This window comes from Pseudorasbora parva, chromosome 9, assembly GCF_024679245.1.
Source record: "Pseudorasbora parva isolate DD20220531a chromosome 9, ASM2467924v1, whole genome shotgun sequence".
Lineage (NCBI taxonomy): Eukaryota > Metazoa > Chordata > Actinopteri > Cypriniformes > Gobionidae > Pseudorasbora > Pseudorasbora parva.
In genome coordinates this window covers 14,818,035-14,845,873 of record NC_090180.1, presented here as the reverse complement: position 1 = coordinate 14,845,873, position 27,839 = coordinate 14,818,035, and the positions used below count along the sequence as shown (strand labels likewise).

Sequence of the window (27,839 nt, the reverse complement as noted above, 5' to 3'; positions counted from 1 at the left end):
TATCTAAACTTAACCTCTCTTGGAAGAGTTTGCTGCTGCACCTAAATGAAAGGACAAGAATCTTAATTTACATTATGTATAAACAGCTTTATTCCTATACAGAAAATATGAATTACAAAAATAAAGAGTAACTTTGCCAACAACAACAAATATAATTGATAAATAAAACATGTAAAATACTGAAGCAAAGCCATTTATTGTTATCAGCTTTTTAAAACAATATATTTAAATGTCATTTTGGAGCAGCTTTTAATATTGAAACTGAATACAACAAGGTCAGCAGATTGGGCAGACAGATGGACTCATCGGAACACAATCCTTCTCCCCCTTATCCTTAGAGTTTTGGAAGAAAACTATTTTAATTTCCTTTTCATAAATTGAGTCTGGGACTTCCCGGTAAGTGCTCTGAGATTTTTATAACCCTTGGAGGACATAAAAAAAGCACCCAATGAAATCCCTCAACAGATCATGACAAAGATATCTACAAGTCCTTCCCTACTCCATGAAAACATTTGGGTTAAATAGCTCAGTTTTTCCACAACCGTGATATTTTGCAGCTGACTTTTTTTTTCTCAAAGCCTTGTTATCCATGCCGGTTCATCATGAGATGACAGGGATCGAAGAACGCAGGCCAAGGTATAAACAATAAATATAAACATCCACAAGACACATGTGTAGACATAGTAATAAATAAATAACTTAGATGAAAAAATAAATATGATATCTGTTAGGTGTACAGTAAATGTTAAGGGATGCATAGCATCCATTTGGTAACAAAAAGATAAACAATGACAAATGCATTGTGGTCATCATCTGTGTCGATAAAAGAGAACGCTAATGAGCCTGCTAAAGCACAGTCTGGTAGACATCACACTACGCTAATTTATTTTTGTTGATAACTAAAACAGGGAAAACCCTGATAACTATGGTGCAATCAATGCCATTTTATTACTAAATCAACATATAAATGCTAAATATGTCAGGCAAGATGTATCAAGAACCAACTTTTAGATTGGTGTGGTATGTATCTGAATCCAACTATCAATTTAGACCTACATAATGCTTACCTATTGTATCTTAATGATAATATTTATGTATTTTGTATATTAATATTTGATGTACCATCATAAATAAATCATAAAAAACCTATTGCATTGTACTACTGGACCAGACTATTGGTTAAGCATCAAATATTCCTTTGCATTTTTAAATTTTCACTTTATATTTATCTTTCAACAACTTTCGGTAACGCTTTAGATTACGGGCCAGAAAGTACTGTGTACTTAAAGCGAATTTACAGTGTAACTTTTGATAACTAGTATAGTGTAACTATAAAGTAAGTACATGTAGGTATAAGGGAACAATATGTAATATTGGGGGAATAAATGGCTAACTATCAGGAAAATTAACAAATGATTTATTCTGTAAGTATTTTTTAAGTAAGGGGTTATATTCCGTGTGGTTACAGGGTAAGTATGAATCTACGGGCTGTTTGTTACTCTCTTGTTTCATGTTGTTACAGGGTAAGTACAATAGAAAACTACAGTAATCCATATGATCCCAATGGATGAATTGTCTTCTGAAGTGAAACGATAAGTGTTTCTAAGAAAAATAACAATATTTTACATTTTTTAAACTCCAGACTATCGCTTCCGACCAGCAATCATCTGCCTGAATAAGAGGGTTGAGTTCATGTTTGACGTAACTTGAAGCGTGACGTGAGTGTGCTGAGAAACTCACTTTTTTATGCTCACAACAGTGTACAAACAATAACATAATATATGATAATAGCAATGATGTGTTTTAGAACTTGTCATGAAAGATTGAAGCTTCTTTACTCATTTACGTGCTGGTAACAGTTGGTCGGATGCGAAAAGATCAGTTAGAGAGCATTTCTTGGTGTACTTTTTCTTTTAACAAATAGTAATACAAAATATCAAAAGACATGGGATTCCTCAAAGAAGAAGAGGGATAAGAAAAGGAAGATTAAAAAGTGACAAAACGTGCCTCTTTCTGTCAGGATGTTATTATTTGAAATTAATCTTTTTTTTTTTCAACAATGAATAAGAAGATCCATAAATCTGTTTTGAATTAAGTTGTTTTTCAAACAAATATTTCTGAGTGATATCAGATTGTGTACGTGCTTTTATTGTACTTACCCTGTAACTACATGAAACAAGAGGGGAACAAGCACCACTTTAATTTACAGCCTGTAGAGTCATACTTACCCTGTACCTACACGGATAATTATCCCTTATTTAAAAAACAAAACAACTTACAGTATAAATAATTTGTTATTTTGTCCTGATAATCTCCCCTTTATTCCCCAAATATTACATATTGTTCCCTTATACCTACACATACATAGTTACACTATAATTACTGAAAGTTATGCTATAAATTCGCTTTAATTACACAGTACTTTCCAGGCCATAATCTAAAGCGCTACTCCTCTTTCTCTATAAAAACCTGTTCTTATGGAACACGAACCCTTCCAATACTCTTACTTTATTTATGTTATTAAAAAGGATTAAAAATGTAAGATAGAAAAATAGTTCATTTCAGTCCTGTAAAAATCCTGAGAAATGGAAATCCTACTGCGAATACAATCAACCTTCAGCGCTTCCAGCTGAAAGGGTAATACTAACTGGCCTGTGTGTTTTCTATGGGCTCAATTTTTAATAATACTCCACATATGTTTGTGCAATTACATTGTAATTACACCAGTAATGTGCTGTTAATAATGAACGATCCAAACATTGCTGATCTGGCTGGAATATTACGTGCCAGACTGAAGGCCAGGAAAATGGGCACTGACATCGCGGATCAACAAATGAGTCTGTCAAAATGTTACAGGGTTTCGTGCTGTTTCCAAATCTGATGAAACCCCTAGTAAGCAAAAGCTCGTCGAGTTACAACGTCTAGTTTTTTGTTTACAGAGCCATTCAGATGGACGATCTAAAGTTGCAGTTCTTCTATTCACATACTCTCTCCATGTTGAGTCCAAAGAGTCTCTTGTCGCCTCTGACATGGTTGAACCCATTCAAGCTTTTCTGTTGAGGTTTGGGCTGTTGAGAACAGGCTGTTGTTCTGAATCAATCACAGCGAAACCAAATTCCCTCAAAGTGTTTCACCGTGGCCAAACCCGCCCGACCTCGTTCTGTAGCCACGGCAGAGGAGGCTTCCCGATTCCTCCTTTCCTTTCTTTGACCATTGCGCCATTTCTTCAGGTCAGGCTCCCCCTTCCCTCTCTCAGCTCGCCTCATCCCACGCACTCACAGTCCGCTGCAGAGAGGGACTTGATGGTTCGCCAGGTTGTCGAAGCATCCATGAAGGACACCGGTTCATAGCCTGTGGGGCGGCAGCAAGGGTGTGCACTAACCTTCCTGGCGGTGCGCTTGGGAAGACTACCGTTGGCCAGCAGAGCACGCAGAGCCAAGTCGTAGTTTCCTCGAGACCTCTGGCAGGAGCCGACGCAGAACTTGAAGAGGACAATCTCGTCCGAGTCGAAGCCCATGCCCAGGTCCCGTACGCGCATCTCACGTTTCTCCATGCGACAGTCCCGACTGCTATGACGTCCCCTGCTGCTCTTCTCTTTCTTTCTCTTTTCCTCCTTCTCTTTTTTCTTCTTTTTCTTGCGCGCACCTTTGGTCTGTATATCAGAGGTATCCGGTGAGCGGGGGGAACGTTCCCATCTTGCAAGCTGCTGGTCATCCTCGATGAGAACAGATGGCTCTGTGGGAGAGATAGAAATGGACAAAAAGAAAGAGACATTTATCACCCTGTTCAGACTTGAATTATTTCTTATTAATTCATTTATTGTAGAAATCATTCGACTTACCGAACAGGCCATGCCACGGGGAGTCACTGCCCTCCTCAATCTCTTCCTCAATATTTGGAAAAGCCTCTAAAGGTGGCTCCTCTACGCCAGCACCAGCAAATCCCACCGCAGCTTCGGATTCTGCTTGTAAACGCGACCTGCCTCCTGCTGCTAGCGGCAGTAGAGACATCACAACCCATACAAGCACCTGAGCAAACAAAGCAAAGGTGGATGGGCAAGTCAAAGGGCAGTTTTTCAGAGTAATTAGAGCATCTCCAGGTTACTTGAATCAATGGATGTCCTAGCAAAGAATTCGCCTGTTTATACACACCTGCCAGCGTTTCCTGTGACATGATGTGTTTGTGACTGATGGCATGGCTGGCATTGCTCTGATCCAACTACTCGGCCACCACCAAACTCCCACCTGCATGTAAAGAGCAAGGAATGGCTTTATTATACAGCGACCTACAGTTATACGAGTACATACCAAGGCGGATAATGTAAACTCCAGAGAGCAACATGCGGGTGACACATACACATACATACAAACGTATAATCAAAGGTGTCCCATTCATCACAGTCATAATGCCTTTAAAAACATGTTCATTGTTGTTATAGAGAGAGACCAGTGCGATCTCTGAACACGACCGGTGCTGACTTGCCTGCGGACAAAGCTACAGTGTTAAAAAGAGCCGTTGTCCATCAAATAAACTGCCTTGAAGCGAACGCTGTCAAAAGCATTCTTGACGTGGTTAGATTGCAGCATGCAGAAGGAGCCTCGTGCTCTCAGGAGGTCCTACAAGCCACAGAGATACAGAGATGTTGATAAGAACGCTGAGCAATGCAGATGTTTATTGACTCATTGCAGTGTGTGACTGTGTAACCTGTGCTGGAGGCTTTGATTTATCTCAAGGTCAGAAACGGGGCACAGTGTCTCAGTTAACACCATTCAAACAGCAGGACTCAGTCAAACACAGCAACCCGAACATGATTGATGAGGACAGACCAATTATTTGCTTCAGGAAAAGGGATGGCAGGCAGCACAGCAGAGCATGCTGTGCATATATTTTGGCATCGTTTTATAGCGTTCCAGTTGTGTGGAGATGACTGAGGCTGGATTCCTTTCTCTCACTAACCTCTGAGAGATCCGCTTCAGGAGAGACTGATGATGGCACACTTAAACCCACTTTACAAGAATTAACTCGCAATAAAGCAGTTAGCCACAAGAGGATGTGCCTTCATTTTAGCATGGTTACAGGGTGTTGTTAGACACAACATCTTCATGTTAGAGGTGTGAAGTGGTTAGTAGTGCTTATAACTGCAAACGATTGAGTCATTTTAGCTAGATGCTATTTGAGAAAAGGTTCACTCAATAATTACAATTCTTTTGCCATGTAATTCTAAATCTGAACGGTTTTCCTGTTTTAAAACATAAAATACGTTTTTTTGCCGAGTATAGGGACATGCTGATAGATTTATTAAGCCAATATTATTAAGTATTTGAATTATTATTTAGTATTTGAATTATTTATATATACAAAAAATTATATATATAAACCAATCAGAGTCTCATCTTCCATTCCCTGGTTGGGCTTGCACCATGACGGATTCTTTATTTACATGAGGGCATTTACGAATGGAAAGACCGAACACTTCTCCAGAGAGGAATCGCGGCGGAATTGTGTTGGGCGGAAACTAGCAAAAAACACTTGCATCCTGCCTGGCGTCACATGCAATACAATGAATGTTTATGTTAAAGATGACTATCCTTGCTCCCTTTCCACTTTCATTTGATCTGATTTGGTGTTCAACAGTAGACAGCAAGCCATACAGGTGGGAAAAGACATAAAGGTAAAGGATAGCAACATATTTGTAATTTCTGTGTGAAACTATCCATTCAAGCCTGCATTATGGAAGTATTTAGGAAATTTAAAGCGTACCCTACCGGGGGCTGGACACTTACCCTACCTGTTCTGTTCATTCTGCATCATTTGCGATGACTGTTAAAGAAATGTCGTCATAAAGTTTTAAGGGTCAGAGGATCTTTTCTCATGCAGTAGGAAGCCATTCAAGTCAAATCATTCAGACTCCGGATCTACTCAAGCTCACCTTTGGACGAAAGTACTCTTAAATGATATACAGAATAAATCTTTACAGCCGAAAAAAAAGTAGTATCTCATGTGCTCCTCAGGAGCATTAAAGATGTCTAATGCATTATCTTAAGATCTTCAGTCATCTTGGTTTATTGGCTGCTTAAGGCAAATGTAGAATTTATGTCTTCTAAATCCAGCCAAATAAATATGAACCCGGTTTCAACAGCTTCAGGACATATTTATGGCGTCTCTGGAGGCCGGCTTCAGTTGAGAAAGACCACATATGACCAGAGATGAATGTGGACATGCTGTCAAAAGGGTTTACTGCATGAATTCCTATTGATATGTGACTTCTACCATCCTTCTAACTCCTGCATATGTTGCATTAAAATCGAAGTGCTGTTTATGTGCAAGGATTTATTGTATTCTGATGATTTTCTAATTATAATTGTATACATATCCGAATCTCCTTAAATATGTGGCACTTCATCTAAACTGCCATAATTGCTTTGATCATAAGTGACATAAAAGCATACGCCCTGAGCTGCATATGCGATTGTTTGTTTATAAATGGTTTGCGTGCGTGTGTATGAGTGTTATGGCTGTGACTCTGTGAGCGTACACATCTGTGTTCCTGACCGCAACAATCCTTCTTACAGTCTGGCTGGCTTCCCTCTTTCACTCTTCAGCTTCTATCCAACAGAACGTATAAACCTAATGCAGAGAAACCAGGCTGACCGAAACAAGCGAATCAATATCAGACACCTACAAAGAAACAAGACCAGCTTCACTGCAAGAATTCGGAAATGTATCCAATGTAGACTATGGAAGTGCAATCTGGCTAATAGGTTGGCCTGCACTCTGGGTCTGTGAGGCTCATTTCGTGCTGTCAGTTTCTAAATAAGCCCCATGGCCTCTCGCTCCTTGACGACCCCCCACCTCACTGTTTCCTGTAAGCTGAGCTGGCACGCTGGGGGCGCAGGCCAGAGGTTATGATAAGAGCACTACCTGCCTCTCAAACACACAGCAGGCCTTTACAGCCAGAGAAGCAATGGAAATGGTTTATGACGCAACAAATTCACACTTGTTATGCAAAATTATTAGTCAGCGGCTCACAAAGGCATCACTGTTGCTATTGCTCACACTACGTCAGGGGTTCATTCTAAAGGGGTTCTTCAGCATTGGTGCATACCCTGTCCCACAGTTTATGCTACAGATATGAATGATACTTCAAATCAAGCATATCAAATGTGTTATATGCAATTGGCAGGGTCAAAAATGGGGAAAAATCTGAAAAACTTACTTTGAATGAGAGACATATGTTGGATTCAGCCTATCAGAGGGTGCGTCACAATCAGATCCCTATCTTCCTTTGTTGTGAATCAGTATATTGTGTTCACAATGGAAAGTAAAGGACGCTGGCTCACTACACACTGAGACACCGATGACTCTATTTCCAGTGACAATGTCCTCATTGTAACATAATTACTGGGGATTATGTACAACAGCAGAATTGACATCTTTCTCACATCATTTTTTTATGTTATTTAAAGTGCATTATGATAAATACTATGCTTGTTATATATGTGCAGCATAGAGAGCATTGATGTTTATGTTGTTGTTGTTGTTGTTTTTTGGGGGGGGGGGGGATTTTTGCAATTGAGACCTTAAAATAGCTGACTCCTAGCCTAGAAATCTAGATGCACCCTAGCGGCAGCAAATTTAATTTGCCCGCAAGTGTCGTCTAGGCCAGTGGTTTTCAAACTTTATGATGCCAAGGACCCCCAATTATGATGAACCTTTATGAGGGACCCCCTTCCTAAAATCTATCTCTATATTTTTCTTAATGAAAAAAAGGAAGTCATAGAAAGTGTGACATTATAAATACAACATACTGTTTCCAAACTTAAATGGGCTATATTTAATGTTGGAGGATGTATAAACCTGAAATTTTCTGGGGACCCCTTAGAACCTTCTGGAGGACCCCTGGGGGTCCCCGGACCCCAGTTTGAAAACCCCTGGTCTAGGCACTCTCAATACCATTCTGAGCTGTGTTCCTCAAAATCTGGACGGCCCAATCACATCATGTATAGAGTCGGCGGGCGGGGCCATAATGACGACGGCCGAGTTGCGCTTGCGTGCTTCTAGTTAACACAGAAACTGGTGAACGGCGGCGGTCTTTCGAATCAGCTCTGACCGCGACTCTGGAAGACTTGGAGTTAAGCTTTTCTCTGAGAAAAGAACAAAGAGCGGCACTGAAGTCATTCTTAAAAAGGGAAGATGTGTTCGTAGTTTAGCCGACCGGATACGGCGAATGTTTAATCAGTCAGCGAGCTCTGTTTCACCTTCGTTGCTCCGGTTGGTGTAGCGCTATCCTATCGCGTGCAGAGGGAGTTTGAAAGACAACCGTTTATCCCGCCCCTCGGATTGAGCCCCGTCTATGGTGAGTTTCCAGACCAAACATCTTGATGTGGGTCTGGCTTGTCAGGCTAGCTGACTCCCTGATCAGTGCTCTGACCACTGAACTAGGGAGCTGATTGAGACCTAGGGATGGGAACTTTGGAGCAGAAAGCATCCACCTAGATACTGCATAGCAATGCCCTGACAACAACCTAGAACACCCAATATCCTATCATTAGCAATTTTGTCTTTTATCTTAAACACAAAAACCAAAAGTTGTTGCAAATCAAAATGACAGTTAAATTCAAGGTAGCTCCAGTGAAATTATTGCACTGGTTTTCTCTGATTCTGAATGCATCGAATGGGCACTACACGTGCTAAAGTTTTGTTCAGAATACCTAAATGTACAATTAAATGAATATGTAAACCCGATTGTAAAGTTTAGGGTTTATATAAACAGAACTTTCAGAAAATAAAATCAGATCAGATTTGTTCAGACTGATTAAAATTAGTGCATGTAAAAATACCTATTTTTAAAGGAGGTCTAAATGAGTAGCAGAGATGGGGATCATTAATTATTCTGCTGAGTCATCTTGATTCCAGTTCCGGAATGTTTCCATGAACGATTCTTTTAGTATTTCTAAAAAATATATATATTTTTTAAAACCCTCAAATTGAATTCCATTGTCAAATGATGAGCTAATTTCAATAACAAATATATTTAAATAAATGACAGAAAAACAGAAAATTTTATATATTTTTTTATATAAAATACCCAAATCTGTTTTGGATCACTTAAGAGTCAGTTCACAATGCAGACAATGCAGTTCCGTTGTATGTGTTTTTTCACTAAAAAAAATATTCTGGTTGTACTGATGTCAAACTCAGTTACTGGAGGGCCATGTCACTGCAGAGTTTAGCTTCAACCCTAATTAAACGCACCTGATCCAGTTAATCAAGTCTTTTAGGCCCCGTTTATACATAGTTGGGTATTTAGAGAATAAATACCTCCCCTCCCTTTTCAAAAATAACATTGTGCACACAACATTGTTTTCAAAAAAGTTGTCGTTTACATCAACCCGCATAAATACGCCATCATAACTATGCCACACCTATGGGAGGCAGTGTAGGGAAAAGGATAAAGCCATGAAAGCCAATCAGAATCAACAACAAATAGCACAACCGACTTCCTGTTCCTTTCAAAACAACAGACAGTTTGTTTGTGTGGACAGACAGCGAAGTGGAGTTAAAAGTGTGTGCACAAAAGTAAAAATGAGTACCACCTTAACAGCGTCCATGATCAAACAAACTCTAAACACAGGGCGCTCACATGACGTAAGCATTTTCTGGCGCTTAATGTGACGTTTGAGAACCTAAAACCCTGTTTCTCCCAGTTCACACGGCAACACATAACCAGCGTTTTCAGAAATCTCCACTTTAGCTTTAGCTCCACTTTACTTTGAGTTTTTAGAAATAATAGTTTTCTGGGATAAATGTTTTTTTTCAGTGTAAATGACAGGCAAAAACGCAGGGAAATATCTGCGTTTTCCCATCGTGTAAACTGGGCCTTAGTTTTATTTAAAAACTACAGGTATGTGTTTGGGAGTAGGGTATGAACTCCAGGAGCTGAGTTTGAACCACCTGCACTACACTGTTCATGCTGTAGATTTAGTATTTTTAAATGAACAAAAATGAAGCCCAACACTAATGAACAAGAACTTTTACTGACTTGCCTTATCCTGTGTAAACACATCATTTCTAAGACTTGTCTTTGTGCAAATAAATAAACTGTTATACAAAACTCTTCCATGAATATCAAATCAGAAAATATATTTAGCAGCTTAAACAGGCTTTAGAGTTCCCTAAAGGCAACTTATTTACATTATTACAAATGAGATATAAGAGCCCTCTAGATTTGGTTTCAGATTTGGTTAGGGAAACCCACACGTTCCTCAAAGCGCATAAACTCAAGAAAGGTCAAACTCACGCTGACCCAAACCATCCAACATCTCCAACTGTACAAATCTTCCTACGCAGTGAGAAGCATCTCCCACAGTCTCTGACACCCACCTCTAGATAGCACCTGGTTGTGTTTAAGTGCCCTAAGCAGTGTCTCTGTTGGCCAGTCGCTCTGTGTCTCCTGCATCATGGCTGTTAACATGCGAGCTGAGGGTGCCTGAGGGACGAGACCATGCGGCTGCACTCTTGAGGAACTGCAGAGCGGTGCTGACGGCCTCTGTGCTGGGACTCATTGATTAAAGGCATGCTTCAAACACAAAACAACCTGCCCTCGAGCACATACATGCCACCGTTAAAGAATACGAGAGTATCACAGTGGCGTCATTGTGACTAACGTGGATGCCAGACATCCCAACCTGCAAAAACTCATTTCATGGAGATGGCACAACACCCCATCCCCCATTATATATATATATATATATATATATATATATATATATATATATATATATATATATATATATATATATATATATATATATATATATATATATTATAGGCTACTATTATTAATTTGCATAATCCTCATAACAGAGGTTTCTTCATTCAATAGTATTTGAATGCTGAAAGTGAAAGTGTAGTTGATTGTGATGAAAAAAGAACTCCACAAAATCTGAAAACAAGTGTTCAACAGAAGACGCATTTAAAATGTGTGGTAATACCAGGTGTAGCCTTAATGCACCGGCTGAAAATGTTAACACCAGGTAGAAACAGGCTTTCCGTGGCAAAAATACATTAGACACCCGGACAGGGTTGCCAGGTTTTCACAACAAAACCAGCCAATTTTTCTGCCCTATTGCTACTCAAATCTAGCCCAAAACAAGCCCAATTGTGTTTGGGAGAGGTTCCCCGAAACAAAACAAGTTCCCGGGGCTAAATATCACATTATTGGGGTCGCTTCAACCTGCAGACATGAAAACAGCGGCAACAGCGAATGGGAAAACCGCAAACTCGGCAAAACTGCACCTGGACCTTCCGGGAGAGGTGGGGACATCTGGGATGCAAACTGCAGTCGTGACGGCAGATGCAAATGAGGGGCTGTCGTTTTAGAGCTGCTGCGTGGGTGTTGACTTTTGTGATGTGCAATGGAAAATCCATACCATAAATATGCATTATTAAGCAGATTATTTGTTCATTATGATGTTTAAAAGTGAAAGCTGACGTGACCATTTTTTCCTGGAATTTGAGCCGTGATCGGTCTAGACTGGACTCAAGAGAGACCCCTGTTTTATTTCACTGTCCCCCTTCCATCCCGGACAGAACCATTAGAGGTGTTTGATGTGCCAGGTCTACCTGTCATTAATGATGAGGAGCAGTGGTGTGGGATAGGCCACGCTAAATCAGCCAGCCAATAAAAGACACCTGGTGAAAGCAGAGATGCAAAGTACACTTCACCAGCCCGGCCTGCTTGATCATTGCCAGACATGCTTTTATCTGGGGGTGTGAACTTCAGCCGCGAGGGGCATGTAATATATCTATCCGTGTTCCCTCCGGCTCGCTAAACTCATTCTCCAATCCAGAATTGGCACATGCAAAAAGCAGACAGCGTGCGTCTCCTTTCAAGTTCATAGGTCTTTCCTTCGAACAGAACTTATTACATACACTCTGCATATAACTTATTGGACCTGTTACAACAGACTGCATTTTGGCTATTTGCAGATATCCGAGACACTGGTTTTATGACATTTTAATGTGCTTATGCTCCAGAACTCGAGTTCAATCGCAGCATGTCTGAGTGCGTGACATCCAAGCGTATAATTCAATAATCCTTCTCTGGCAAAAGGTAAGTTCTCATTACTGTCAGAGTCCAGCCACTGGAGAGGTGAAGAGAGAATGTATGCTGCCAAGAAAACCAGCATTACCTGTTTGAAACCCTTTACTCTTTTGTTCCAGGATCCAAGGGAAAAAAACACACTGATTATTGGATTGTAAACACATGTGGTTTTCAGACCACCATTCATGTCAATGAGTGAACATGATAGCAAAAACAACTTCCATTAATTGCCAAGATCCATCATTCAGGTTTCTGCTGCTCTCTCTTAGAAGAAAAGTTTATGTCGATTTACTCTTCCACATGATGTTCCCAGAAAGACAGACTCTTATTCTAAATACAGCACACTCGTATCCATTGTAGTGTGCAATGGAAGAACATACTTGAATACCAAATGCAAAAAAATGCTTGGTATATAAAATTGGTATGGTTCCATGAAGAACCTTTAGGTCACACTTCATATTAGGTGTCCTTAACTACTATGTACTTACATCAATAAATAAGTACAATGTACTTATTGTGTTCATATTGTATTGCAAAACACTTTTGCTGCTATTGAGGTGGGATATGGGTAAGGTTAGGGACAGATTGGGTGGTATGGGTAGATTTAATGGTGGATTAAAAGACAAGGGAAGGTCAACAGTGTACTTATTGTATTGCAAAACAAAGGTTGGTAGTTACAAAAATGTATTATAGTTGTAATTACACACAGGAATTGTTTAAAATATAAGTACACATATGAAAACATATGTACACAACGTTCATTGTATCAAATGGAAAGTTCATTCGAAAGTATCAAATGATTCATTTCAATGTTAGTTTACACTAAGGGAAAAGTACACTAAGTGATCCCTGAAAAGTTCTTTAAGGAAACAAAAATGGTTCTTCTATGGCATCACTGTGAAAATGTCCTTTTGGAACCTTTTTTTTTTCTTTTCTTTTTTTAAAGAAGGTCAGATACTATTTCATCTCTTAGAATCATTTTCATCTGACTCAAACTGTTTAATTTGTCAACACAATAATGTTGTTGTCAAATTAACATCAGTGATGTGCGCACGTCCCCTTTTGACTTCTTACGGCAGTAAATTCCTGAATTCACGGTACATCAGCAATGAAATCAGCAGTGTTCAAGTTAGAGGCTGTGAGCCTTGACAAAAGAGGTAGGTTGGTTGGCAGGCTTTATTTTTGCTACGCAAATGCAGTGGCCACTGTTTGCATTCCACACCACGCGGCTGCATCACGAGCCGGTCGGAGGGAGCACAAGAGTGCGTCCCTTCCCCAACTGAGGCACAGGCGTGGACCACACAAACAGCTCGCTCTGCGTGCACGAACGCACATATATATCACTATACAAATGGCTCAGATTAGGCACATTACTTTATCATTATTATTAATATCATCACTTAACTCCAATCTGATGTCTTTATCATCTCATTCCAAAACAGTTTGGAAAACTTTTGTTAGGGATCTACATTCATGCCTCTAAACATGTTCAGATGTCTTTTAAAATAATTCAGTCTCACTCATGCATTTCAAACTCCTGAACATGCTTTCGTTCTTCACTCAAATTATTTCATTAATTATGCAGTGTTTCTTTGAAATAGAATTGACATTTTGGTTATCTTCTGGTATTGATAACTCATTCATGTTCATTTTGTCTGTTTTACATTTAGATTAATTTTACTGCACTGTAAAAATAAAAAAATGTCTACACTAACAACAACCCAAGTTGGGTTGGAAATGGACAAACCCAGAAATTGGGTTGTTTGATCCCTAGTAAATGGGCCCATTCAAACAACCCAATTTCTGGGTTTGTCCATTTTCAACCCAGCATTTTTTAGTGTAGTGACTGATCACATCTAAATTTTTCAGTGTGCCAAATTAAATTTCTATGAATTGAGGCTATTTAATTCAGAGAAATGCAATTTGACCAAATGAAAAATTTAGATGTGATCAGTCACTAGAAAATTTTCAATTGGAGACGTTATTTTTTTACAGTGTGTCATCTAACTTTAAAAACCAACAATACTCAATAACACTGATCAATTTCATCTTTAGCAAACCTAAATGTCAATTTTTCATTCTGTATAATATAAAGTTGAGATGCCTAAAATCACGCGTAGCATTTATTTCAGATTATTGACCCAAAACTGTTCAGAATGTTGTCCCACTTTATATTAAGTCTCCATCTATATTGTACTTAAGTAAAAAAAAAAAAAATCGTTCGACACCCGTAAGACCATTCATCTTTGGAACACAAATTAAGATATTTTTGTTGAAATCCGATGGTTCAGACAGGCCTTCATTGGCACCAATGTCATTTCCTCTCTCAAGACCCATAAAAGGCACTAAAGACGTCGTTACTAAGCCCATCTCACTACAGTGGCTCTACAATCATTTTATGAAGGAACGAGAATAGTTTATAGGGATTTACAGTGTCCTTGTTCCATATGTTACATGTACTTCCCATAGTAATAACAGTAAATGATGCATAATTACATGATTACAACTAACCCTCAACCAAACCCTAATCCTACCCTAAACACTATAGTAAGTACATGTTGTAAATTAATATTACTGAGTACTTAAATATATAATTTCTTTTTCTGCATCAATCCCACAATGTGTAAGCGGGAAGGGTCAACAGTATAATTATAAAAAATAAAAAAAAGATCAAATGCATGATGTACAACTTAAATCACACATGTACTGTACACGATTATATCAACAGTATTAAATGTTACTACATAGTAAAGATACCTAAAATAAATGGGTCCCCAGAATCTTAATATTTAATACTGCGCCATCAACCATAACATAAAAAATAAAAGATTTTTGGCCAACATTTTTTATATTGGTGCTTTATAAAGCTTTTTGGTTTTCAAATGAGAGGAATGTTTTGGGGTGATGATTAGTTTATAATAGTTCAGTAACTAATTATTCCTTTTATTAAAAAAATAATGTATTTCCACTTGATGTCCAGCAGTAAAATCTGTCCTTCCTCATTAAGGATCAGTAATTAATGTCTGTCCTAATCCACTCATCTTCTGCACACCCCTTACAAATTAGTTTAAAAAGTTACATTAGTCATGTTTCTCTAGATCTAAAGAAAATCAGCTATATTTTTCACCTGGCAATTGTGATTTTATACAAAGATCCAGTATAGAGGTGGACAAAGTACAAAGGACAACTTCATTACTTGAGTAAAAGTACTACTGGTCAAATATTACTCCGTTACATGTGAAAGTTCTAAAAACAGATTTTTACTTAAGTAAAATTACAGAAGTATTTGTTTTTAAAAGTAATTAAGTATCAAAACTAAATTTCCTTTTTTATGTCAATGCATTATTTTATTATTGTTGTATAAATGCACATTATGCCATCATGGTGGTTTAAGCCATTCAGTGATGCTCAATCTGAACAGCTAGCTAGCATACAACTACCTTAAACTCATTTCAATACTTGTGTAAAAGTTACAAAGCTCTTTACAAAGCTGCTGTCACTTTAAGGCAGAATGCACGGACCCTATACTCTGATACACATCTGATATTCTCCCCATGTTTACTCTTCTTTCTCCCAGACATTTACATTTTTTAACATTTTATGAGACATGCATCATATGTCAGCTAAATTAATATTTAATCTTTTCAGATAACTGACACATACTTTCTAAGTAAGGCCATCACTGTGCCAAGGAACCAGCTTCCATTTTGCTTTAAACTGATCAGTGTTCAAAAAGTGTTGGGAAATGTTAGGAAACATGACCCTACAAGAGTGATTACTGATAGGCCATCTGCAAAAAAAAAAAAAAAAAAAAAAAAGAAGAAAAAAGATAACCTTTTTAAGAAGAAAAAAATTCGTCCACTGAGATTCAAAGCTGCTACACAAACGACTTTCGACTTTGAGGACTTTATATAAATGTAGTAGAGTAAAAAGAACAATATTTGTCTTTCAAATGTAGTCAAATTAAAGTCAACGTTTTCCCGAAAAAATAATACTCAAGTATAGTACAGATACTCAAAATGTGAACTTAAGTACAGTACTCAAGTAAATTTACTTAGTTGCTGTCCACCTCTGATCCAATATAAAGTGGGTCAGCATTGGAATTTGCAACTCTGAGAAGATGATCTGAGCTGTCAAACAGAAGTGGCACCAAGTCAAATTTAACCTGCAAGATTATTAGGGAATAAACTTTAGAGTCCAGATTCGTAAACTCTGTGCTGAGCAGTTCAAATGCAGTAGCTAATTTCGTTTCCTGTCTGAAACCCATCTTGAACAACAGCTTTACCTTCTCTTCATTAAAGCGTCTTGCCTTTTGCTTTGATAACCAAATACAGCCAGATTAAATACATTTAAAAGGCACAGACAGAGCGAGAACACTTGGATGAACAAGTCCTTAAATGGGAATAAATTAGGGAAGAGAGGGTAATGGGGAAGATAGTATTTCTCTCCCGAGGCTTAGCCTGAGCAGTCACAGCGACCTCTGAAGAGAGAGAAAGAGAGGGATAGACTAAGCAACTAAATACTCTATAAAAGGCAGCCAGAACAGTTACCTTTTAGATAAGAGTCGGTGGCTTACAAGAGAGAAGCTTCATCACTGAATTCTCGTATCATATAGCTACAAGCCAGAGAGCATTCAGACATCTTACGCACTTAGTCAACTTTCCAAAACCATCGACCTGGGTAAAAGACCACCTAAACCCTGCTCTAGCAGACTCTAAATGAATCAGGTAATTATTTCAACCGGGGCAGCGCTCGGGCACACAGGCCAGCCCATCCTCATAGGACTTTATACTGTAGCTCGCATCTCATTTGTTCAAATTAAGCTCAGGGAGGGGGGAAAACCAGCTATTAGTGTGTCTGGATGAACTAACGACATCCAAAGCGTTTCCATGTCGCCCAGTTGAGCCCCAGACAGGCTTCGAGTAATGACCTGGCCCGCTCTTTCAAAGGCACCGACGCCACCATGATTAATGCATCTGACCTGGCAATTTCGGAAGAATACAGCTTATTGTATTAAAGACTGCTTCCAGCCACAAACATGGGTGTACAATAAGTCCACTTAACATTCTTCGCTATCAAAAGTTTGGTAAGAGATGTTCAGATAAAGAGAAAAAGGTAATATCCCTCATCAGTGTCATGAATAAAGTCTTGAGCGTACATGCATTTCATCTGGCAAAAACACCAACAATTAAGCGAAAACCAAGGCCCAGACCTGGTAAAACTTTCTGTGTGCATTTATAAATTTGGTTGTATTGTATGAGCAATAGTCTGAGTGACTGAGTCTGAGGGTCAAGATATTAGACAATCACAAAATCAGATTTTCTTCGTGCCACAATCAAGGCAAAGGAACGAGCTCTGTCAAAAAACTAATTGTGTGTGTGTGTGTGTAAAAAGACCGTTGTACAATCTGAAGAGTATGAGTGTGATGCAACATTGGAGCCATGCATCAAAATGAACAGCTTTTGCTTATACTTTTTGGTTACCACAAGAGGGAGAACATTCAAACCATTTTACAACGGGAAACTGTGTGGAGGATCCAGAATGTGTAAGGTAAGCATAATCATATTAATGTCAAACAAATGGGGCAAAATAAAAGGTTGAGGATTTTTATAAGGATGTTTCATCACAAAATGAGAAAAAAAAATCTTTCCAAACCCTATGATTTTTTCCCCCTTGTTGTCCACAGAATGAAAACTGTTTTGGAACCCAAAGTACTTACAAAATATCTACTTTTGAGTTTTAAATGACTTCACGGTGTGAGCAAATGACAGCATTTTCAGATTTTTTTGGTGAACTATCCCTTTAAGAGTATGTATTTTTTACATAAGTAAGTATATAGGCTTCAGTTGAGGTTTCAAACATTTCGGGTAAACCACAAAATTTAAATAACAAGTTAGTCAGGAAGCATATTTTCACATGCCAATATATGACATCATGCTCACCTGAAAAGATATCTATAAAAACAGCAGAGCGCTCAAGAATTTTAAAGTTAAGACCAGAACAGAACAACAAAACATCAGTAAACAAGTCATTATTTATCACTTCATCACTTTAGCTATTCTAAGGGTTCCCAATACGACAATGTGGCTTGCTTGAGATGTGCCCTGAACACTTCCTTAAATTCCTTTTCAAAAGCCATTCCCCCTAAAAGCCACTGAATTATTTGCACACTGGTTGGCACCATGAAGAATTTTCTAGAAATTGACACAGAGGCCCATTCAGATGAAACACAGACAGTTGCACTGACCCTTAAAGAGAATGAGCTCAGGTCAGCTAAGGCCAAGGGATGCAGACCCTGCGGTGGAGTTGCAGGACACTGTGAGATCTCTCAACGTTCTCCTCAAAAGCGCTCATATAATCTCTTCTTCGCACACATGCCTGTACATTCCTGTCAGATTTTCAACCCGGCTTATTTACTGTGCATGCCAGTTATCTTCTTGATAGGTTTTTGCTGCGCTAGAGGCCAGTAGAATTGTCCAGTGTATGAAGGTGTCATCATATAAAACGTCCCTCCATGCTGCTGAGGTTTGGGAATGTGCACATGAAAACACAAGGCGGGAGGTGCCACATCTACGCCGGGGGTTTGAGAGATCATTATGTGTCATGAAGAAGTAAAACCCTCAGAGGTGAGAGCCAGGTCAACTAACACATGAGTGACCGAAGAATTGGAGAAAACAAAAAAGGTATGTTGCTCTCTTGCCTCTCCATGTCAGTTGTTCTCACTCATGGTTTTGGAGGACATGCAGATTTTGGATGTCTCCTTTATTGAAAACACTGGATTATAATCATCAATTTATTAGCTGACCTTGTGTTGGATTAGGAAAACATCCAATGTGTTCAGTCCTAAGGGACCCCAAATGAAAACCACAGCTCTATAGTGAAGCAAAGTAAAATACAAAGCGTAAGCTATGCAAAAACACACATGGACATGTCATTGAGGTAGGTGCGGCGGCAGTCCAGGGCTGATCTGAAAGGAAAGATTCCAGAATGACAGCCCTGAAAATGGAAATCAGTGCTCAGAAATGAAATCCAAGACTTCAGTGGAATCTGAAATTTGAAATAATTTGAATAAAATCGAGTTCAGCTCACATGTGGAACTCTTTTCTGAAATGTTGAATTAATCATAAAATAATAATGGCTATATGAGATCAATCAAGCAGCAACAAGAAACATTTTGTGTGTGTGTGTTACGTTTGATGATATTAATTTTATATTTAATCCAAATAGCTCTCTTTTATTCTAAGATAAAATATATAAAATCAACAAAATTGAATTGCCTGTGCACAGGGGAACCTTTAACCACAAAAAAAGTCCCTTTGAGTAAAATAAAGTAGCTTTAAATGCGATTCGACTTTAACCAGACCAGTCATCTTTCACAATTTTACACTACAACTGTGCTGTTCACATTCGCCTTAAACTAGACAGTTTTTCTCTATCCATTGCAGCTCAGTATCTACTGCTAATCTCTCCAAATACAAAAACCAACAGCCAAACCATGTTTGTTTTCAAGAATAAGTTGAGCAGGCTGTGAGAACAGAATGACAGGTAGCTTACAAAGCCTCTCAGACCACACCTGATGACACCCGCCTAGCAGAAGTTTCAATTACACACCAGCCGTCTAATGTTTGTTGCCTGGGGGGACATACTACAAGAGGTCTGAATCAGATCCAAAACCGTTGACAAACTATTACTCTATCAATTCAAAGGCAGCCGATATGTCAAGAAGTTGAAGTAATGCGCGTTACCGTGCGTACGTAGTGCTTGAGCGCGAGCGTGCCAAATCCGAACAGCCTCGCGCTTCTCGTTTAGGCAGCTTGAGCGTGTCTTCGCAGGTAAAATCCACATGCGCCTCTTTAAAGCAACTGACTTTCTCACGGGTATGTCCTCTTCTAAAAGCGAGAGAACAAACTCTTCAAAGGCGAGGAAGACGGAGAGGCGCCTCCCTCCGTGGCCAAGCCTCTCTCTTCTTCTGGTGAGCACCTCGTTAGATGATCCTGAGGGGAATGAAAATCAAAGCCAGTGACCATGACAGGATTAGCAGCTACAGCAATAATAATCATGATAATTATTTAAACAATATCAGTAACAATAACAGCTAATATTTCGTCGTCATTTTTATAATACGCTTAGGGAAGGCATTTGGTTTTGTTAAGCCATATTTCTATCTAGTCTAATATTTAAACTTACAATTTTCCCACATAAAGAAAAAGGTGAGTTTTAATATAAAACACCCTTCAAAATTCAAAGTCCAGCTTAACAAAAGTTCGAAACACGATTAACGACAGTGATCCCTTTAAGAATTATAATAATGCTAATAAAAGCCACTCCAAACGCTGCTGTGATTTGAATCAATAGACTTAAATCACAGTTATTGTGATTAATGGTTCCGTGGAGTCCGTGAAAGAGTCCGTCATTAACCTCCCCATTCCCGATGCCAAACATTACAAACAATGCTTATTTATGAAAAGTAAAAAAAAGTACAAATAAAATACAAATACAGACTGGACATGTGGATATAAAACCAAGCATGGCACATTCAGCTAGCTTTGTTACGTGATGAATTATTAATATATTAATACAAATTAAGAATTAACGGTTTATTTGGCCTGTTGTATGTATTTAATGTGCAATTTTTCTAATTATTTCCTGGAGCAGTTTGCACATTGTTATTCATATTATCAATTATTAGCCTATAACGCAAATAATAAAATGTGTGTAATAGCCTATGCAGCCTACATATTGTTCTGTAAAATGCTACCTATTTCAAACGTCTAAGCTTATACCGGGTATCAAAATTGATGACAAAAAAAAAGCTGACAAATGTTTCTGGTGAAATGTGTGTTCATAAAAAATGAACAGGCATTTTAACCGGTGAGTCATGTGAGGATCCCTTCGACGCTTTTCTTGCGCGTGGTTTTCACAATTTATCCGAAAAACTTTTTCATACAGCCGTTCATATTGCATTGATACAAAGAGCATAAACTAGATTTATATATAAACATACATAAACATATATAAATATACATTTAAAACTTTTCCTCATCGCGTGTGAGATAAGATAGAATAAATACCAGAAGTATTCGCAACCCAACCCCAATTACGCGCATGTCAGGATATTTAATGAATAGTCTAAACCGATTAAATTGATTATTTAAGTTGATTTAATGATGCACAAACATACGTAAAAAGAAATTTACCGATACATTACCTAAAGGGACACCCAGAAATAGGAAATTTTGTCATAATTTAGGCTACTCAATCTTATGTTTTGTTACTTTCTGTTTTCTGTGGACTGTGGATCACAAAAGCAGATGTTAGGCAGAATGAAAGCCCGAGTCACCATTCACATTTAAAAAAAACTGACTGAGACTGTCAGTCCCTCACATAACATCTAACATCAGAGAAAATGATAACAGAACGCTAATTCTTGGGTCAATATCAATTCTGTTGGTTTAGATCAGCGGTATCAGCCAGTTTAGGTCATTGAGTTCCTGCATAGTCCATTTTTTATGTTAGATATCATATATATTTTTATGTCAGATATCATGACTTTTCTTATATTTCATGCAGTCAAAATCAAGCACATTGTTCAAAAAAAAGTGCTTCAAAGAGCACTGCTGCTTTTGACAGTTGATGCCTGCATATAATGGCAGAGATGAAAAACTCTCTGGCCCTTGCTCTGAGAAACCTGCCCTCTCCTCCCCAAATGTCCATCACGGGAGTTCCCTCCGCCCATAGACATGCGCTAACTTTGGCACTCCTTCCACTACAAACACCAGGCTCAAAGCACAAAGACTGGCCAAACAGGGCCTCGCTTGCTTTAGGCTTTCACAAAACATTAAAACAAATTCTGGGAGGCTCTCCGAAGCTCTATTTATAGACCAAACCAACAATACACACAACTGAGTGAGGGATGGAGGAGTGCGAATCACCCCTGGTCCTAAAGATGATCCATTAACAGTGTGAAGTTCAAATTCAATACGACTGATTGGGAAAGCTCTCATTGCAACTAGGGTTTCCCCTCAGGTAACCCTGCTTGAATCACAATGGATGGCAATTTGATTTGAACAGATAACATTGCGGAGTATGTAGCCGTCATGATTTTCCGAAGTTCCTTTTCATGAGCACCACAGCATGTCCCACGCAGGGTTTCACCAGGTGCACTCTAGGTATTTTCCGAGCTAACATTCAGTTTTTGTAATGTCCTGAGGCAGTGCTCAGCTTCTGTTTCATATTACTTGTAATGTTTTTAAGAGCTGATTACTGACTATTAAACAGCTAGAGGACACCAAATGTCAATATATCTTGATGAAAGAAAACAAAATAACTCCACAGACACTTTCCGTGCATCAGAATGAACTGGGCATGAAAATGAAGTCACTAAAGTAATATAGCTAAAAATGCATAAGAGCCCTGAGTGCACACCTTTGACATAATACGCGACTGTCTGCTTGAGTGATGAATGTGAACGTGCACTATTGTGTAGGGCTGAAGAACACGTCCTGTGTGTACTCACGGCTAAGCCCATGAGCACATGAACAACAGATACAGGCACCCAGTAAACAAACTGCTCAAATACCATCAAGGATGACTGAGCTATGACAAACACAACTCACACTTGTCATGTATCCCCTCCCAAAAGCATCTAAGCTCTGAGCATTTAAGCCATGCAGTCTGTTTACCCTCACAGTTCCAGGTTCAGCATTGCCATAACACCATACGGGAAGGTTGTCCTACTGAAAATCAGAGCACGATCTCTCACGAAACTGCGTATAAATAGTCTGAGTGTGCAATCTTGTGCAATGTATACGCCAAAATTAGTTTTGGCTAATACATTGGTACGCGGTTTTATGGTACATATATGCTATATGGTACGTGGTTTTTCATGTGCATATGGTACGGACTTTATGGCGTATTAGAAGTACGAACAACCCAACCTACCACCCCCAATTTACCCAAGAGCGTCTCATATGCACGCGAAAAACTGCGTAGCATATGCACGCCAAAACTCAGTTTGGCGTATACATTCCATGAGATTTCACACTTGTACTATTGATACGCATTACCATGTGATCGTGTTGGAAGATCCTCAAAAACACTTTTATTTTTTATATTTTATATAGAAAAAAGGTTAATGAGCACCATATGGAGTAGACATGTTTTGCTGAGTTCCTCTTCATTTAAATTTGCAATTATAAGATTTAAAGGTCCCTTTCTTCGCGATTCCATCTTTCAAACTTTAGTTAGTGTGTAATATTGCTGTTAGAGCATAAATAATACCTGTAAAATTATAAAGCTCAAAGTTCAATGCCAAGCGAGATATTTTATTTAACAGAAGTTCCCTTTCAAAGCCTACAGCGAACGGCCGGTTTGGACTACAGCAGGAAGTGCTGGGATGTAATGACGTCACTAGAACCGTTTGTTGACTAACCCTCCGCCCACAAGAACACGTAAAATAGGGGGCGTGGTCTTGTTGATCTCCCACGTGGAGAAGAGCGCGCATTCAGCGCTTGCATCTCCCCGTTATGGTAAGAGGCGGGACCTTTCCGGGCAAAGTGCGCTAAGCTTCTGTCCAATCACAACACGGGAAGCACTGGCCCAATCAGAACTCATTACGTTTTTCTGAAGAAGGGACTTCATAGAACAAGGAAATCATCAGGCCGTTTTTAGGACAGAGAAAACAGCGCTGTACAGATAAGTAAATTGTGTGAAAATACTGTTTTTTTACACGCGAAACATGAACTCATGTTATATTGCACACTGTAAAGCTTCGAAAACACGTGAAGAATGGGACTTTTAAATTCACATTTAGCGAATTCACTGTAAAAAATTATTTAGAAAAAAAGTTACCTGGTTGCCTTAAAATTTCGAGTTCATTGAAATTAAATAAAAAAAAAAATTGAGATTCGACAACATTTATTAAAATATTATTAAAAGATTTTGTAAGCATATTGGGTAATTGTGTGTGCTTTATTTCTGATGATTTAATGTGGTTCAGATACAATAATATTTTGAGTTTCTATTCATTAAACAAATTTCCTTCATTGTATCAACTCAAATTTTTTAATTCAATAAACGTACAATTTTAAGGCAAGGTTAAAGGTTAAAAAACAACATTTTTTTTTACAGTGTTGTCACAACAAAGTCACATGGACGGATGATGATGATAGCGTGAATTTTATTAAAACAAACAAGTATATTCCAACATAACGATAATCCAACACAAGAGAAAGGCAATGTAACAACGTGTCCAAAAACAATACCAGACAATGAGGAACTAAAACAGAGGGCATTATAGACACAAACTAATAAACTAATTAGGGACAGGTGTGATAAAATGAGTCAAACAATGAGTAACCATCACAACCAAGGACAATTGGGAACAGAAGGAAAGAAACGAAGGCCCTGTCCGCACATTTTAGCTGTATACGTATACATTTTGTACCGTATCAGCGTTTCGTCCACATGGATCCTGCATTTTGGAAGCATGAATCTAATATTTTCTGAAACCGTGTCCCAGAGTGGATAAATCTAAAACCGACATTCTTGCATTTCGTGTGTACAGCCAATCCGTATATTTTGCGAAACGGGGATGTCATGAGGTCCAGCACTGGATCATAGGTCCAGCATGGTGAAGAGTTAAGAGATACAACTACGGGCACTGGGCATGCGCATGTCAATATTGTGTCATTTAATTACCGTATCTGCATTATTGTAAGGGTATATTTAGGGTCAGGGTATGTGTAGGCATTAATAAAACACATCTGTTAAGTAGCAAATGTATTTATTGTTATTTTATCGTGAGATTTTGCCTCACCTCCTAACACTGCTATACCCCCTTCTAGCCACAACTCTTATTCTCCGTTTTTAGTGTACTTCTGTGGCAGAATTACAGCGCCACACACTGGCCTGACATGTATACTACATCGTTTTGAGTCGTTTTCATAGCTCTCGTGTGAACGCAGATATTTCTTGAAAAGAGGAGAAAAAAAGATTGGATTGGGAAAGCTCTCGCTTCATGTGGACCTAAAAGTCCTTGAAAATAAAAAAACTGACAAAACACTGACAAAACGTGACAATACAGTGAGATATAAAGTCACATTATAGTAATAAATTCTCAACTGTGAAACAAGTGACAACTGACGCATTGTAAATCCGTAATAACGTCAAAACGACAATATTTTAATTCACAATTTAAGCTTGATTTTTTTATGAAACAATTCTAACTAAAATAAGTATTACTTCAAGTAAAAAAAAATTGTACACAAAACATGTAGAACGCGAAATGTGCTACATAGTTTCTATGAAGGAGAACTCTCCCAAACGTATTTTGTATGTCTTCTATAGTTAGTGTCAGGATGGGCTGCTCCTCTCCTGGTCTTCAGTTGTTTATGTGCATTTGTGTTAAACCCTCAAAGCATTGTAAGAACATACTGTACCCAATTGGAGGCTGTAAATGTCATGAAGTGAGTGAGGGTAAAAAACGGTTTGCAGCCACATCTAACAGAACAAGCTTACACAAAGTAAAACAAATGGAGCAGCGCAACAGTGGTGCACACATGGGCCTTTCTTCCTTTAACATTTTCTTACTATAAAACCCATCTATTTTCTTAACTACACATGATTATTCTAATTATGTTGTAAAAAGATATTTTTTCCTTCAAAAATTCACATAAAAAGTAGTAGAAAACATAGCCTAAGCTCAACAAAATGCTTATCATCGCGTGCACGTCTGGGTATCTTTAAGTTATTAAACCCTTCGTCATGAACCATAAGGATTATGCCAAGATATGCCAAAAGTTATTTAGCTAACTCTCAAGAACAGGGTAGAGGAACGTGGTTCCGTATAGGTCAGTTAAAAGTCACACTTGCTCAGATAAACTTATAACCTTCTCATTTCGAGACACCACTACTAAGACAGACAGACTGAGAATGTAACAGACCTCATTTCAAGCCACTAATATGAGAAGATTGTTAGAAGAAAAGATTCTGTATAGAACTTTAAAGAGTTCTGTCAGAGGTGCTTCATATAGACTATAACATGTTTTAAGGGTTCCAGTCAATGGATAATTTCATGAATCTTTTTTTAAACTTTAAATTATCATTTAAACAGCTTATTAACATACGTTATCACTAAATAAAGTTAAGACATTTCTCCTAACCTTTTTTGTACAAAAGGTTCTTTAGAATTGAGTCAAGAACCTTGGAGTTCTAGAACACATTGTAACCATTTAAAGTGGTAGCATACAGTAAATGTTTGGTGTCGAACAACTCTACAATTAAAAAAAAATCTTTTCGAAGTCATAAATATAGCAAAATTTGTTAGAGTAAGTTTTACAAAAAAATATTTCAGGCTTTCTACTTTCAAATTTTACGTACAATGGGCCTCATTCATGAAACACGAGCAGAATTTTTTGTAAGTAAATCGTTCGTAAAGTGTTATGATGTAAATCTTATTATATTAATACATTTTTTCAAAAAGAATTTTCAAAAAGAAATTTACACCTGCTCACTAAGATTAATAATCTGCAAGTGGGGTAAACTAAATCTTAAAACAAGATTATTTTGCTCAGCCCACTGTCAGATTATTTAGTTTATTTTAAGCAAAAAACTCTCTTAATTTTGAGTTATTTTCCCCAAAACAAGACAATAATTTTAACTTGTCTAGTAAATGTTTCTTAATGTGAGAATATTTAGAAATTTTGACTAGAAACAAGACAAAAATAACAAGTAATAAAAGTATTTTCTGCAGTGTTTGGAAGGTCTGGGCCTCAACCAGCAAATGAAAGTGAATAAATGTGGTGGTGTTTAGAAAGAGGTCAACTAACTCCATCTAGCATTCACTTGACTCTGAACACGTTGAGGTTGAGAGCTTCCAGACTGACATGCAATATGCACCAATCTCATGTGTCACATCAAGTGAACAAACCACAGGTCAATGTAATCGCCCAACAGTGGGCCGTTCTGTGGTTTATGGACAATTTATGGGCCGTTTCTCTCACCTTTCTGAGTTTATGAGGTATCAGCCAAAGAATCATGGGTTGGATTGCTTATCTAGGAGGAGAAACAGCTGAATTTACATCTTTAAGCGCAAAAGCACCAAATGATGGGAGTGAGTTCTTGGCTCCATCAGTAATGTGAGAGCTTGTGTTGTATTCAAGACTTTTTGGGTGCAAAGGGACTGTTAAGTCATCTCAAAGGGAACTGCCAAAACACAGAGGAGAGTTTTGTGCCAAAACGTTGAAGGTTATATTACTGGCCTGTATTTACAGTGAAACATACATTACCACAGTCACTTTAAAGGGCCCGAGTGTCACCCTATCAGAATACAGTTATAACATCCAGCAGCTGTACTGCTGCGCTCTTCCTGCCTCAAGCCCAGCTGAGAGCATGTCCCACTGTTAGAGGTGTTCTTCCAGAGCCACACAGATGAAATGAGATCCTAGTCAACATTACTCTTGAGCATTCAAAGAAATAGAGAAAGGAAGAGAATCAAATAAAGCAATATTATCCCTCACATCGCTTTTACAGTTTCTCTCTGGTAGGGTGAGGGAAGGTCTTTGTTTTTCTCACTAGCTGACAGTAATTTTTTTGATGGATTGTTTAAAGTTGTAAATGAAACTGTATTTGCAAAATAAAAGAACATATTAGCATAAAAGAACAATGGAAAATAAGATTTAAATAATTATCAAATAACTAACTTTAAATTAACAGAAGTTATCAACTAGCAACT

General features: G+C 38.3%; 1 protein-coding gene across 1 annotated transcript; it reads right to left on the bottom strand.

Annotated features, from left to right (window-relative positions):
- Positions 1-242: 242 nt before the first annotated feature.
- On the bottom strand, positions 243-27,671 carry LOC137090210 (neurturin). The gene is made up of 5 exons (XM_067454041.1): positions 27,109-27,671; positions 19,852-20,100; positions 4,152-4,244; positions 3,842-4,028; positions 243-3,735 (listed from the first exon to the last, which is right to left on the bottom strand). Exons 3-5 carry the CDS (start codon positions 4,203-4,205, stop codon positions 3,263-3,265), a joined length of 714 nt encoding a protein of 237 aa, XP_067310142.1. The 5' UTR covers positions 4,206-4,244; positions 19,852-20,100; positions 27,109-27,671; the 3' UTR covers positions 243-3,262.
- Between the last annotated feature and the right edge of the window lie 168 nt (positions 27,672-27,839).

What these genes read in the sequence shown, in the direction of transcription:
- LOC137090210 (XM_067454041.1), bottom strand. Translation starts at nt 4,205, where the DNA reads ATGCCAGCCATGCCATCAGTCACAAACACATCATGTCACAGGAAACGC. An exon ending in GTCACAGGAAACGCTGGCAG is followed by an intron (nt 4,029 to 4,151) that starts GTGTGTATAAAC and finishes TTGTTTGCTCAG; the next exon opens with GTGCTTGTATGGGTTGTGAT. An exon ending in CCCGTGGCATGGCCTGTTCG is followed by an intron (nt 3,736 to 3,841) that starts GTAAGTCGAATG and finishes TCTCTCCCACAG; the next exon opens with AGCCATCTGTTCTCATCGAG.